The 16067-nt window shown below is 43.2% G+C and overlaps 1 protein-coding gene across 5 annotated transcripts in view; it reads left to right on the forward strand.

Annotated features, from left to right (window-relative positions):
• Nucleotides 1-16067, forward strand: part of arl15a (ADP-ribosylation factor-like 15a) — an 87682-nt gene that overhangs the window by 24447 nt on the left and 47168 nt on the right. For all 5 annotated transcript variants that reach the window (XM_069523468.1, XM_069523467.1, XM_069523469.1 and 2 more), the window contains exons 2-3: nt 10136-10280; nt 11692-11751. In XM_069523468.1, coding sequence (XP_069379569.1) covers nt 10136-10280; nt 11692-11751 — 205 coding nt within the window. The remainder of the gene's footprint in view (nt 1-10135; nt 10281-11691; nt 11752-16067) is intronic.

Below are 16067 nucleotides of genomic sequence, written 5' to 3' on the forward strand. Positions count from 1 at the left end.
CCCCACCCCCCTTGGTTCTTGCACACTGGTTTGAGGGCCTTCAAAAGGGGGCCCCTCAAGCTTTGATCCTCTATATGGGTGCGGAAAAACATCTTTTTGCCCTACACTGTGCCCAGGAAACCAAAGTTTTTGCCGCCGCCGTATGCTAATGCAGCCAAGCTAATCACCCTTCCCAATTACAAGATTTATATACCGTAATGGCACCCAGTGGTACCCCTTCAGCCTCTCAATTCTGTGGCCCCTTATCTACCCTCCTGATGTCCTGTGGAGCAAAGGTGTCTTCTGTCTGTGAATGCAGCTGCCTTGCCACCACCTCAGCCGAGAGCTTTCTTTTACAAAAAGAGGGTAACATGAAAACAATCCCGTGGGTGGGCCCCTTAATGCTGTGCCTCTCATTCTCTACCTAATGTACTTTTCCAGTAAATGTCGTGAAACACACAGTAGCTCTAAGGTGGACTCCAGACAGATAAATGTGTTGGGGGGGGAAGCTTCGGCCCCTCAGTCTTCTCAGCATGTCTCTGGGACCTGCTGCTTGGATTATATTTATCCTCCCAATATCTTACCCATCAAACCCCTCATCATCATTTACCATTCCTTCTTTTGCTTCTTACTCTGCCCCCGCCCTGGTAACATTTAATTTCTAATGGTGTGTGTGTGGGGGGGGCACAAAGGTTATGAACTTTGTTGATGAGGGGACATTTGTAAGGAACAGAGTGTTTGTGCTAAGCAATAGTGAAAGTGTGACCCCAGACTGCACCATAGCCCACTCCTGGCCCCTCTGAATGGGACATACATGGAGCCTGTGAAGTGCTGGCTGAACCTGCCAGATCTCTTGGATCTTTCCCAGCTTCTCCTCAGGTGAACTCTTGTCCTGCTTGTTGAGAGGGGGAACATGTTCTTCCCAAATAAAAGGACAGTAATTTAAAAGACAATCTATTTTTCTTGAACTAAACACGAGATGTTCTCCATAACAGTTTTTTCAAACTTCACTCGTAGACAGTGAACATGAAGGATGAAGGGAAACACCATCTCAGGTATTAGATTTGAAAAAGCCTCTATATTCTTAAATCTTGGAAACAGCAAACATATTTCTTATTAGCTTCAAAGAGAGAGAGAGTTATGGGTAATTGAAAACATCCAAAAGGGCAAGTTCAGGTGTTGCACGTTTGTTTATGAACAAATTGTTTTTTCTTGTGAGAAGTTGGCCACCTACACATTAGTCTGTCCCTGAGGTAATCAGTGTGAATCAGTGCATGCCCTCCTGGACAGTCTTGAGAGTGTAGGTGCTGTTGGTTTGCTTTGACCTGACAGATGGCATTGTTTTTACGAAATGGATAAAGTCAATCTCATTAAATCAACATTAAAAGCAGCAAATTGTGGCAGTGGACTCCTTTATTCACGTGTTATAGCCAAGAGCTTTTAGTGGGTTTTTTAAAGCCTATTGGTGTGCTTGTGGTTTCCAGTTTAGTATTTTGCATTGGTGACTCAGGTGCCGGTTTTGTTAGTGGGGGCAGTAACACAAATGGGAGTTAAATTAAACACAGTGCTTATTTGTATAGTGCACATTTGTTGGCTTGTCCAAATTGTTAATACATCTGTCAATTGTATTTCATTATTGACATGCCAATCTTTAATAAGGGTTTTCATTGCACAGGAATGTTGACCAGGACACCTTCAAATATTACCTGTTGTTCAACAATTTGCCTGCAGTGATACTGTCATTCAATTAAAAAACACATTTCAGAGCCATTGCAATGGCTTAGGCAATGGCGCACTTGTACTCAGTGTTTGTGTGCCTGTATGTGTGTGTATGTGAACCACAGCAGCGGGCACTTACTGCCACTTCCAGATGGTGCTGGAAACAAACAGGGCTACGCTGTAGGACCCCTCAATAGGACCGTCTAGACTGGTCCCTGACCAGACAGATACAGCCTCCCATCAAATTAGCGTTTGTCAGATTTATGGTAATGGTCCGCAACAGTCTTCCTGTCAGTGACATCAAGATTTACAGCACTGACACCCACCCATGACCCCCCTGCTACACACTACATATATGCCATCCTCATCCTGACTGTTCCCTTTATCCTACAAATGCACCCTCCCCTGCACCAGCCGCTTTCTCTCTCTCCATCTTTCTTTTCTTAGACCCTGCTCGTTGCTGCTGAACAACTCTTGCCCGCCACCAGGCCTTGTCTATGCAACTGGGAGGAGAGGTTGTGGAAATGGCTGTGTGTGTATGTCAGGGAGGTTTGTACGAATGCTGAGGCCATCAAGTCCCCCGGTCTCCCTCTCTGAAAGCATCACAACCCCAATGGCAAAACCACCCAAGCCCCCTCTGCCTCCTCAACAATGGGTTGTGTCAGGGTTTCCTGTTAATCCTCTGTGATGAAGCTGGAGTGTTTTTTGGGGTGAAGGGTTGGGGAGGAGGGTGAGGTGGTAGTGCAGAGAAGCTTGAGGGGGTGTAGTTTGGGGTTGATACTGAGTGTTTGGGAGTTTAGCTCGTGAGGAGCAGAGGGGAAGAAGGGATACATTATTGGTCGTGGTGGTGGAGTGTGAGTGGAGGACAGACAGAGAGCCCCATGTATGCGGATTAGCGTCGCCCCCCCTCTTTCATGTCGGTGTTTTTGGGTGGTAACCTGATCCCCGGGCCCTAGCACCAGTGAGCCCAGTGGGAAAGGCTTCCTGACAGATATCCCGTCCATTCTCAGCCCAAATGTTTTTCCAAGGCTCCTCCTCTGTCTTTGATCCTGCCTCCTCCTCAACCACGCAGGGTCACAAGCTGCCATGTCAGGCCAGAGAGGAGCGGGCCGGCACTGGAGCTGATCACTGAGAGGGGGTCACTCTCATCTGCCCTTCACAAATCTTGCCCCATATTCCTGACTTGTCTTGGTCGTCTTGAAGAGATGACCTTACACTCCAGATGGTCACTGTCATGTCACCTCATTCAGTCACATTAAACTCCAACTTCTGTGAGTAAATATCAGGCGATACTCATCTGTTTTTCTGTTTGTTCCTGGGACTGTGTTCACTATGATGAAACCCATTCTTGTGGGAATGTTTTGGTATTTTAGGCAAGATGCCATCCTTCCTCAGTCCTGTGTTATATATATAGATATTAACTCTTGCTCGAGACAAAAACAGAAATAATGCCCTGGAAATGTTCTGTTTGACTTATTATATTATAGTTGTTTTCATTTTTTTGTGGTGAGATTAGAGGATGTATACAGTCACTGTCTCCAGTTACAGTAATGCAATTCTTCTTACCTCTGCAGTGCATTAACTGCAGTGTGTTCCAACAGAAAGCTGGGGGGCGCTCCAACTTCACACTGTGGATTTCTGTGTGTGCGCGCACGTGTGTGTTCCAGCTTGTCTCCTTGTCCAGACACCTTAGCATCAGGGCAATAGTGTTCGAGCTCTGAAACGAGGGCCAGACAGACAGAAGTGGGATGAATGAATTGGGTAACGGGGGTGATAGGAGAGAGAGAGAGAGAGAGAGCGAGAGAGAGAGAGAGAAAGAAAGAGAGGGATGTTGCTTCAGAATAAGGGGATGATGTGCCTGCAAAACAGTGACAAGCAAATCAGCTTTAAAACAGGGCCTCCCCTACACACACAGACATGAAGGCATAATGGGTTGTGGGTTGTTTTGTCGACTTAAGTAAGACACGGTCTACTTCACCAGACGGGATATTGAGCTGGTGCAGACAGGGTCATCTTGTTATTGCTGTATGTCTGTCATTACAGTCCAGTGGTCTCTGTGATATTGTCTTTTAAGCTGTGCTTGAATTCAGCGGTAAACATATATTTATCATTCACTGCATCAAAAACATTCCACACAACTAGATATGCATTGTTGAAACATGGAATTGGAGTGATGCGTACCCCCCAAATGTTTTGGTGTATTTTGTAGTATGTGTGTCTGTGTTTGTGTGTGTAAGTGTCTGTGTTTGCACAGGGATCTATTTCTGATGCGGGGGTAATGAACGGCACCTGTTTAGTCTCCTTAGTTGGCCATCATTTTTGAAGTGCAGTAAATCTTGTATTTCATCACCTGCAGCTACAGTTGAAAGCACATCCCAGTGCTCACTGCCAAATACGTATTTTGTTTGTTTTATCTCGCAATGGAGGTTTTAAGAAACCAGTCAATCATGCCTGTAGTGACAAGCATCATGCCTCCAGTATCATTTCACGTGCACCCTCAGGGAAGAAAATGTGCTGTCACGAGAGGGAAGCAGTGGTAGTTACAGGGCTGGTGGAGGAAGTGTTCAAAACATCAGGAAGACGTTAGTAACCCGATGACTTGGTCCGAAATATTTGTTATGTTATGAAACAGAATAAAGGGTGGTGGGTGGCTTGTTGAGGTGTGGCGGCAGACGCTGGCCTGAAGCTGTCTGTGGTTGGCGCGGTAACAGCTAACCATGGGAAGGGTCCAGTGAGCAGCCTTGTGTGTCTAGCATGTCTCTCTCGCCCCTTAACGAGAATGGCATTCAATGTGCCCCACTCACCCCCTTCCCTCACTGTACTGAGCCACACTGTGTCCCACCGTGCACCCCCCATCCAGCTTCAAAGCGGCAAATAACAACAACAACTGAAGGGGGAGAAGATGAATGAGGATGAATGAATGTGCCCCTTCCACCCCCCCTTGCGCACACACCCCCTCTACCTCCCTGGCTCCCCTCTATCCTTCCCTCTGTCCCTGACGGACTGTCTTCCTACATGCCCTTCTCTGCTACCGCCCTCTGCTTACCCCTAATTTTGCAGGCCTGTGTTATGACTGTGGCCGGTGTGTATTACACACATATCTGTTAGCGCCACTCCTCCGTCGGGACGCCCATATAAAGGACTGTCATTTTCAAAGGTCAGGCGTGAGCCCTGCACACAAGTGTTGTCCCGACACTTGGTCTGGAAAAATAAAAACGGCTTGCTTGACCATCCGTGTCCTGTGTCTGTCTACAGTGGCTATGACTTGCATAGACCAGTGTCTCGGATGTCCTTTCCCTTTTCTCCTCCCTCCTCCCTCCTCTTCTTTCCCTTGCTAGTGCCACTGTTGTCAGGAAATGAAGATACCCATTGTGTCATTTGGCAGCCAAGGAGGAAGTCATGGATTGCTATTTGGTGTGCCTATCTATTGGAACAGGAAATAAATGTGATACCACAGATTTTAATAGACATTATTACGCTCGTTAGCACCATTGCTGGACCGAGTGCAAACAGTTCATATCCGTTGGTCTGTAACCCACCTTTCAAAACACACAGGTGTTTAACAAGGACACGACCCACTGATTTTTTTTCTGAGTGCACATGATTTGTGTATCTGAACAAAATGCACTTATGAATTATTTTGCGAGAGATCAACATCCTGGTTATCTATAGTCATAGTTTCCAGACTATTGAATGAATGTAATAATATTTTACTTTGTGTGTATGATTTGTTAACATGCCCTGGACGGTCAGCAACAGCACTTATGTTGCAGCTATGCCTCTGGATTTTCATCATGAAAGATAAAATACTGTTGGCATACACACTATGCCTGCAGTGACTGGAAGCAAAATGCTGCACAGGAAATACAACACTAAATTAAAACACTAATACCTTTTTTTTTGAACAGCAACAACATTTCTTCAAGTTATTTTTGCATGGATGCACCATTTGTTCAAATGGAAAATTCATATGTAATGTTAATAGATGTGTCATTCAGACTGATATATTTAGTATTTTTGGAAACAGATTTGTCATAACTTACTTGCTTTAGAATCCATGATGTTAAATGTTCATAAACTCATCTACTAAATAAGTTGTGATGATAAGTGTGGAACTTGTTATGTTTGGATAATGTTAGCCAAACATCTGGATAAACACAGTTATACCTAATGATCCGAAAAACTGCTAATCCTTCTGGGCAAGGCAGTGGATTAATGATGTGATTGTCCTGAGTATTCCAGCAACGGCATTAGTCCATGATGGACACCTGCAAGCACAGTGGAGAAGCAGTAGTGGTGTTGTATGACAATTAAATCAAAATGCACTTAGACGCAGCAGAGAATATTAAAACATTTAGCAGGATCATTTGTTGGCCTTACTCTGTGTGTTTTCTTTTACAGACCTAATGTTTAGTCATTACTTCACTACTGAAGTGAGGAGAAAACCAGTCCAAAGGAACTGGAAGCTTGTTGGGATACCTCAATTTGGAAAATGCGGTCATGCCACTACCCGTTTTCCTATCCTGTGGTCTCCTAACAGCAGCCAGAGAGTACGAGAGTGAAACATGAACTAGTCTGCTGCAGTGGTAGCGACTCCCTCTAACCCACATTTATTACCTCTAAAAATACAAAGTGGTTTTCTAAAAAGAGCCTGGCTCCTGTTCTGTCCAACTACGTCAGGTGAATTTGGAACACCATTGGGTTATGACTCACTGACAAAACAGTTTTATCTGAACGGTTCAACATGCGTTTGAAGTGGCTCAAAGCTGTGCATTGATCTTTTTCCATATGCATTCATTTTAAATATCCATGAATATGTGATGTGTCAACAGAATGCAAATCAACCTCAGTCACTCGAGGTCAGCCGGCTGCATGGTGGTGCTGGTCACGCTGCATGCTGGAGATGGGAAGAGGCTGATGCAATCCACATCTTGGTGTATTACCATTGATTTAATACAGTAAAAATACTAATACAAGTTTTACAAGTCTCTAATTAAGGATGCTCCTGATTAAAAAAACAAAGCATAGTGTAATGTGCCAGAGCTGTTTCACTTTCAGCTGTTAGAATATCTCATCAGTGAGCTGAGCGCTTATATTCACAGCAGCACGAAATATCTTGGGAAGTTCATGTCTATTGTCAAATTGTCTGTTTATCTTGACAAAGTGCCAAAAAAGTGTTGCCAAACATTTGATGTGAAGTTTTCTCGTGGAACGTGAAGGTCTTAACTACTTCATGTCAATCTGACTTGACCGGACACGCCTCTAACTCACACGAGACTTGGCCAAGAGACTTGATGAGAATTGGCCACAGACGGCAGTGGAGACTAGAGGAGCGAGCTGGAGACACAGTTTTGAGAGAGGAATCGATGTAAATATGAAATGATTGTTCACAAATTGTTGAACGCATGTCTAAATAATAAAGCTATAGGGCCTCTGCTAATAGATATAAATCAGACAGTATCTGCTAATCTTACCATGCTGCAGCATGAGGATTGTTTGAAGGAAACACTGGACAAAACTGTGGTAATTATTTTAATTTCATACCCTGGATATAGGCAATATGGGCTCCACCATCATTAACACCTGGCTCAATGCTGGTAAGTTTAAACGTCTGTATCTTTGAAGCTGACCCACCCTTGTACAACTCACTGGTCGACCTGCAGTGGTTTCAGCTCCTGTTCTTGTGTACTTGAGTTCTGGTCTGCTGCCAGGAGGCCCAGTTATGTCAGCCATTAAACGTCTTGACATCTTTTTCAAATTGGACGCCTGAGGGGGGGCTGTTTTTTTTTCTCATTCTTTCTGTCGTGCATCTTATAAGGAGACATTTAATCTGAAAAAATGCAGCCTGGCTATGTCTTTAGTGATATATGTCGTCGGCAGTGTTTCTCATTTACATAAAGCCAAGCTAATCAGCTTTCGCAACAACAGTGAGGTAATGTCTTGGCAGGTCTCTCAGTGAAGCACAATTAAAACATGTCCAATCCTATAAGAGGCGACCAATCGATAAAGTCTAGGAATGGCAGACTTTTTATGGAGAGTGCTCTGGCAAGGAGAGGCAAGTTTTTTTTTTTTTAATTGCCTTTTTAATGCACAGGTGGCCTCATGGTAGTGGTTTATCGGTAGCTTAAAAAACAAGGAAGCAAAGCTGGCACATCGTGAGGTTACTTTTATATCTCAGTCATTTCCATGTTGTGTGAATGTCACTCAAACAACATTCGGAGAACTGTTGAATTGATGATGTTCAATTAAATTTCCAGTTTTAATCACAGCTGTTTGTCTGGTTGCCTTAAAAAGTAATGGAAGCAGTCATCATAGAACAGAGTCTGATTTGAGCGCTCGGCCTCAGTGACACAGCACAACTGATCATTGAGTATGTAGTTAACAGGCCTGGCTTGAAGTAAGCAAAGGCCTTTGGACATATTTATTTTCTCCTCTGCCTTTTGACCAAACTCTCCTCGTCAATCTTGTGCTGTCAAAGAGGTCCAGGGGTGGGAGCGCCCATCTTTCTCTCTCTCACAGGGGCCACTGTGTACGTGGGGACCGCAGGGTCAGGCCCTGGATGCTCCTTCAGTAAGGGTTGTGAAATCTGAATTCTACGTGGAGGGAGAGAGGTGGGAGCTGTCTTGTCTGACTGTTTCCACATTTCCAACTGCAGCAGCAACCTTTTTTGTTGCCCTCCTAGTCATGTACATCTGGTCGAACAATAATATTTTTAATTTCATTCCAGGGAAAATAAATAAGAGTTGTACGACTCATAGCAGTTTAATATCTACTCCACTTCCTTCACATCTCCTCGCCCTAACCATTTGCTTCCTGAACGCTTAGAGCACTGACAGCAGATTTCACTTTCTCAAATCTTTACATGTAGCTTGAGGGAAGGTAGATGGGGGGGCGAAAAGAGCAAGGAAGAGAATAGAATGACCTCATCAGACCAAGTTTTTACATGTGTTCCCCTATTTGACACAAATGTGTTTCTGATCTTACCGTTTTTCTGGAGAGGGGAATGTTTCCTGTTTGAGTAGACTGCTGGGTTCACCGAGGAGTCGGGGGGTCGGGTTGCTCAGCCAACGTCTGGTTCTGTTGAAGAAGATTCCCCACATCTCCATCAAACAGCAGCTCTGTTTTGGCACGGCTCTGAAAACTGACCCTGGTGGTCACGTTCGTCTGGGGGTCTGCGGGAGAATGGAGACCGGAAAAAACTTTGCTGCCGTCTTGTTCTTCTAGAATCTGAAAGAAATGATGGTTGCATCTTGTAACATTCTCTGCTTTACTGGGGTAAATGCTTGTTGTCAAGATGTGAGCTCCAGTTTAAATTTGAGATTTCAGTAGGAATCTTTGTAGTTGTGAACCAAACCTAAAACTTGAACATTTGCCAAATGTTCTCCACCATTGACGAAGATTATTTGTTTATCCTCTCGTTTGTTTATATCTGCTTCTCCGCACTGAGGTATACTTAATACTTAGTGGCATGCCAAAGCACACCTGGGGAATGTGTGCACAGATGTGCAGCAGTTCATGTACACTTGTCCATGTGTTTTCCTTCCTGTCAGAGTCTTTGATTGAACAGAGGAGCAGTGGGTTGTGCAGGGTCGGTCTCTGACATGAGCACTAAGTAATCCTGTGTTGGTGTTCTTCCACCTGAAATGTGATATAGTATATGGGAGAGTGTGTGCGTGCGTGCGTGCGTGCGTGCGTGCGTGCGTGCGTGCGTGCGTGCGTGCGTGTGTGTGTGTGTCTGCCCTGCCTTGTCCAGACTGGTTCCTGTCTTGCTAATAAAAGAGATCTCTTTTTAGTTTTGGATACCGATCTCCCCACACAGGTTTAAAGATCTCATTCACGGTTCACACTGCATTTGCCCCTTAATGTCTCACAGCAGGCCCTCAGTCCCAGGCTGTGATTCATGGAGTGACAGGTCTGCCTCTGACAGCCATAAGGGCCCAATCAGACAGGGTCCACTCACACACACAGACATTGCAGACAAAAACATGTTGCACCAGTGCTAAGGTGCATGCATGTAACGCCCCCATTTCCCTCCACATCTCTTTTCATGTAGACTTTAACACTTTATGACATAATTGCATGAAATCATGCAAGTCAGACCTCTTGCGGTTTTATTCTTGTCATTGCTCTCATTCCTTCTTATTAACTGGAACATGAATAAACATTTTTTTCTTCTTAAATCAGCTGAGAGTCTGGAATTTTTCAGACCTTTGACATGGAGTTGGGTTAAATGCTTCATCATATAAAGACAGCTGTAATGCCCACGAGACTCTTCCTGCAGAGCTGGAAAGAAACCAGTGTTTATTCCAAGATAATTCATTTTAAGAGTTGCACAATGTGTTGTCATCCCAAATCCTAATTTAATCTAGCCCATCTTCCCTGGGGGGCATTTTATTTGTTTTACAATGCAATCATTCTTTTGTTTGTTTTGTTTTAGTGTTTCCGGGCACTGTGCTGTAAAGGACCCCCGCCGCCAAGACCCGAGTATGATGTGGTGTGCATTGGCCTGACAGGTGCTGGAAAGACCAGCCTGCTCTCACGCCTCTGTAGTGAGGGCAGTGACGGCATCGTTCCTACAACAGGTAGGTGAGCATAACGTGTGGATCAGTGGAAAAAAGGTTTTCAGTGTGAAACACTCACCCTCCATAGATATACATGTCACTTTCCTCATGCTTGTACTTGCACGTTTTCCAAGCTTCTGAAAAGCATGTTTCTAGAACAAGTTGTCCTCTGGATTAGATTCACAGATAGATAATTTTGTCTGGGTATTACTGCACGCCAATAGGGGGAAGCAAGTCTCCAATATGTCTTTCAAAGCCCCAGCTCTTATGCCAGAAACACTCACGCTGTATCTCACTAGCCAATATTCAGCTTCTTTCCTCTAGTCAAGTGGGAGGCTGATGTTAAGTATGTCCAGAAGAGGAGGCTTTTGGGTTAGTACATCATCCTCCTGGTAGTCAACGCTGTGCATTCCATATACAAAGAGATCCCTCAAGGACATTGACATTCCTCTTTCCTCCCCTGGCTTTGTCAGCAGTCAGCTTTGAGCCGTTGCAGAAAATCTCATTTTAGGTTTAGTCATGTGCACGTTCAACATAATAAAATAATTCCCAAATGTGCTGCCTGCAACTGTTAGCGTGTACGTCCCTGTGGCATGCGGTGGTTCAACGGAGCGAACACCTGTCAACGCCTACCTTAATTGATAAAACATGCCGATTATTTACCTTAGCAGGGAATTATTTTAGTGAACTTCACTGAAATAAGACTTAGCTGTCAACACTGTTTGCATCTGCCAACATCAACAGAGAAAAGATCATGAAGAACAACGAGGGGGAAGTCTCTTGTGGCTCCACCCTCTTCTTACTTCATGATTTTGTATGTTGTAATGTGCTTAAATCCCACATTTAACTGTTAATTCAGATGTTAAGATCATAATCTGCCCCCATCCCTCCTCCTGTTTTTGAATATTACCACAAAAGGAATTCCCCTCAAGCCAATTTTGCATGATTTGAGTTGAATGTTAATCCTCACTGTTGTCTTAACTATTTTCATTTGTGTGTCACCGCATAAAACACACCACATGATACATGGTAGCACTTTAGACGTCAGCACAGTCTTCTCCTACCTCCGACGTAGAACAAAACACTTCAGCTTTACTTGTTTTTCTGTTTTTACCCCGGACCCCACAAAGTGTTATTTTCCTCCTTTCTACAACACAATGATGTTGACAGTCCTCTTTGTGTTCTCCAGCTGGTAGTTTGGAAAAGGTACATCATCTCCTACAGAGACTAAATGATAAAGTGGATATTTTTTACGTCAGATTTTTTTTTTCCAGTCCCTTTTTCTCATTATTAAAAAGCCATTCAGCCAACATTCCTAAAGGTTGACTCTCTCTCTCTCTCCTAACATGTGCCGTCCACACACACACACACTCGCACAAACTTAATTTCTTGATGTCATTGCAATGATGGATTTCAATTTTTCTTCTCTCAGGTTTCAGCATCAAAGCAGTGCCATTCCCAAATGCCATCTTGAATGTAAAAGAACTTGGAGGTAAGAGATGCAGCACATTGTCAATTAAGATTTCATTTAATCTGACAATTCCCTTTTCCCCACATTAAATCCCCAGTGGGAATTTATTGGTTAATCTGTCTTCTGTGAAGTAAAAGTTGCCAGCTAATGATTTTCTTATGGGTCAGCCAAAAAAAAAGTTGTACAGATTTGCCTTGGTAAAGATTCAAGGAAACTTGTTCTGATATGATCTCTGTCATTTATCAACAGTAACTGTTTATACAAATAACTGTGTACGCTATAGATGCAAAAACACGTTTTTTTTTTTTTTACCTCCAGTAGCATCACACCTTTCGTTCAGATGTGGACATTTGTGTACAGACGTCAAATTTGTTAGTGGATTTTAAAGTGGCTGTACAACCTGCACCCTGTTATTCCTGGAAATGTGCAGCACTCGAGGGAGCTGTTTAATAAGCACAGATGAGGGATCTTGAGGTGGAGATACGTAAACAGAGCCAATGCAGGCGGGGGGGCTTAGAAGAGAGAGATGAGTGCTTTCTCTCTGTCCTACTAGCTACTTACTGACACGGGAAAATGTATTGTTATTTTGACAGTTAAAATAATTTATGTATTTTTCTGCTATGGGCACATGGCAGGTGCAGTGCTTATTTTGAAAGTTCACCCAACCTAGCCTCCTGAAAAGATGAAAACACTCTCTCTCTCACACACACACACACACTCACCCACACACAGACAGACACACACAAAGAGGCACCAGGGGACCACCAACGAGGGTGCTACCAAATTTGGACAGAGCGTATTAGGGGGTTTTGAAAAGAGGTTTTTCTGGATTGGGTCAAAGCCAGTCTGATGGGACATTATTGTGGTTGGAAAAACACTGGTCCCACGGATGACACGTTTGATTTAGAGAAGTTAGTGTAGACTGCCACCACAGCAAAGGGTGATGAAATCTGTTCTCTTTTTCTTTTTGCCCCCCCCGCCTGGACCCTCACTAGCCAGCTCCTTTTCTCGTAAATACACAGAGCACAAGAATCTTAGCGATTTACGGTGCCATCCATTACAGATATTTTGGAGAGGGTGAAAACAAGCACATGATGTTTTGACGCCTCTGGTGACTAGTTTTCACGAGGAGCGCAGTGTTGTATTAAGGTTCCTGTCTGAGGTGGGTTGTTGACATGCAGCCCCCTTGTTTGGCTGAGTGAAGGCATATACTTCTTCCAAATGTAAATGATGTAAATGTGGAGTCAGGAGAGTTGGTGCACTTGCGTAATATTTCACTGCTTTCGTAACATTCGTTTTCTGATTAAAGCATTCTCCTTCTCCACTGTTAGTACCTTACTCTTTTCTCTCTGCTTCGCCTATGTCTGTAAAACATGCCTGGTTTAGTGTTATTTTGCACTGCATCAATGATGCAGAAAAATGATACAAGATGTGACGCACAGACGTCAGTATTCTTGACCTCAAAAAAAGCTTGTTTTACACAATACCTTTGTGGCTTGTTCTTTTCACTCAGCCTTGACTAAGGCAAGGGAAGAAGCTTGTTGAGGAGCGTGAAGAAGTGAAGCACTTACCATGTATTTCCTTCCTCTCCCACCGCAAAGCCCATTGAATGTCAATGAGGTATTCTCCCTTTATAGTATGAAATGTAAAGCAAGTCTTGCATATACAGGTAATCTTAAGTACCGGAGGTTGAGAAGAAAGTTTAAAGCACCAAATGCTGTTAAAGCATAGGCTAAGGTAAAACACGTTAATCCCTTCCTCACAATCATTTACTTTCTCACATTTTTCTATGGAGTTCTTATCTGTTTGGCTGGGTAACATTGATTATTGCTCAACCGATTTCATCTGAGAGACAAAAGTGGCTTAAGTTGAACAGGATGGAGGCACATGGGAGAGCAAGTTCAAAGGTCAACACCTCTGGCAGGCAGAGAAATTTAGCGTACAGCAAACAGCTGGAAACATGGTAGTCGGAACTGGCCGAGGAGCCATGTCTGTCTCAGTCGTTTAAAGGTTTCAGGCTATGAGCCCATGTAAGTGTGGCTGACTCACAACTGTAACTTGTATTGTTGCTAAGCAGGGTAATGCATTTTTAACTCTCCCTGCTCTGAGTGCACTAGGCCAGATTGTTGTAAGTGCAAGCTGTCCTTTAAACCAGAGGCACAAACCAGCCTGTGCAGGAAGCCCTGATGTACGATGCCAGTGAGATTCAGACTGAGCTATACGTTTGTCTCACTCATGCATTTGTCATTGAGGTCCCTGCCATCTTGTTTTCATTTGTTCCCTTACTCATCTTCAGCTCTGCTTTCTGTCTCTGCTCTCTGCCTCTCCTTTCGTCCTATGTCCCTTCTTACCATTGCTTCTAGATTTTGCTTTTGGTTAAATTATCTTTGTCTTTCATTTGCCTCTTGTTCAGGCTTCACTGCTTCAGTCAAGCTCTGTCTCCTTGAGTGTCTTAAATAACATATTTACATGCATAAAACCCAGTCTATTGTTTTCTGCAGAAATGTAATTTCTTGGTGTTGCATATGGATAACAGGGTTTCTAACCCAGATTTTATGTGCACGCAAGTTATAAACAGAAAAAGTATCACAGTGTGTTAATTAAAACCAGTCTGACTAAAATGTAAACTTAAATAAATAAGTTGGTTTCCACAGCTGAACAGCAGTCTGTTTAAACATGTGCATGCTAAAAGACAAACTGTGTGGTCTGACTTCAGTCTGTCTTCACTCAGAGGGCAAAACCCTCATCATGCTGCACTGTCACAAGACTAATGCACTGAAAATGTGTCAGTCGTAGTTTAGAGATTTGTTTTAGGGTATTTTTTAAAAGTAGGGATGCACAGATCCAGCTTTGTTCAGTGTCAATACCGATACTGATACCTTTGCCTGAGAGAATATCTGATACCAGTGTCTATCTATGTCAGTGTGTCCATCACTGTGTGGAAGAGACAGGGATCATTCATTCATGAGTGAGGCAACGTCAGACTTGACTTTAGCATAACTTTGTGTATTAGTTATTTATAGTCATTTATTATTTAAAAAATAAATAATTGTGTACCAGCAACTTGATAAAAAAACAAACAAAAACAATACCTGATCCAGCATTTTAAATTAGTATCAGATCATCTGTTCTTTTGTTGAGTGTTGTGGAAGAAAGAAAATAATTTTTTGTTCTTTATCAGTGCACTTGTTGTGACCTCTTGTGCAAGTTTCTCAGCGGTGAGAAAATTATATCACGAAGAAAATACAAATACACAGTGAATTGTGCATCACACCCAGCACAAAGAGCTTCATCGTTTCATTTATCAACGAGCAACGCACTTTTCGTTCTAATTGAATAAAGTGATTGACATTGAGAATTTTGCATTTGGTGGTCTTTATTCAAACAAGCATTTGCTACCCTGCTGGTGCCAGGTATGAGGTCTAAGCGGGAAGGGCACCTCCGGGGATGCAGGATCTATTAAGTGCGTGTATGTGTGCGTATAAGTCTGGACAGTGACATGACGTCAAGTCTAGACGGGCCATTTCACAGTGTGCATTTATGTCACACAATGACAGCTGATGAAGAAGTGGTCCTAATAGTCACCACTCGTTGCTGTTGTTCTTTAGTGTTGCTGCTCAAAATAGAGACTTGATTTGGAGTACAGTGATACATGTGTGCACATGTAGTGCTCCTGTTTTAACATTATCTGGTTTTCTAATGCTTTGCAATTTTACAACATAGTGAAAATTAGATGATTAATAGTAAAAGATGCCTTATTGCCAATTCAAATGTTTGCATGGTTTAATTTTTAAATGAACAAAATAATATTCTTAATCTGAAAATGAGAATGATGCAAATTTGAATGTGCCACTTCAGTTTTTGAGTTCATCAAATCATTCCAGTCTACAAGTCTATTATGTTCGTTCTTTATATACAGTCTATGGTTCGTACACAGAGAAAACAAGGCAAGACGAGGAAGATGCAAGAACAACACTGAATTTTTACCAGTCGTCTTTGGCCACCAGCAGGCAAAGGAAGCATTTGAACATCCAAGAAGAAAACCACTACGTTTTAGTCATCTCAGACCCAATGTGGTTCTTATTTCTATCAAACAGGACCACAGTGTGTGCTACTCTGCCCAGCAGGGCAGCTTTTCCTTTGCACAGGAAAAGGATCTGACCAAAAGTGAAATTGTAAATTGTCATTTGGGTTTAAAGCAGATGGTTGCATGGAGTTCTGAGGACAGCAGTGTAACTGATCTCTATTTCAGGCCTCATTCAAGGATATGACCCTATTTGATGTTGGTTTTCTCATTGATGCGGCTTGAATGGTGCATCACAGACACTGTAAGGGGC

Source organism: Paralichthys olivaceus, chromosome 4 (genome assembly GCF_024713975.1).
Source record: "Paralichthys olivaceus isolate ysfri-2021 chromosome 4, ASM2471397v2, whole genome shotgun sequence".
Taxonomy (NCBI): Eukaryota; Metazoa; Chordata; class Actinopteri; order Pleuronectiformes; family Paralichthyidae; genus Paralichthys; species Paralichthys olivaceus.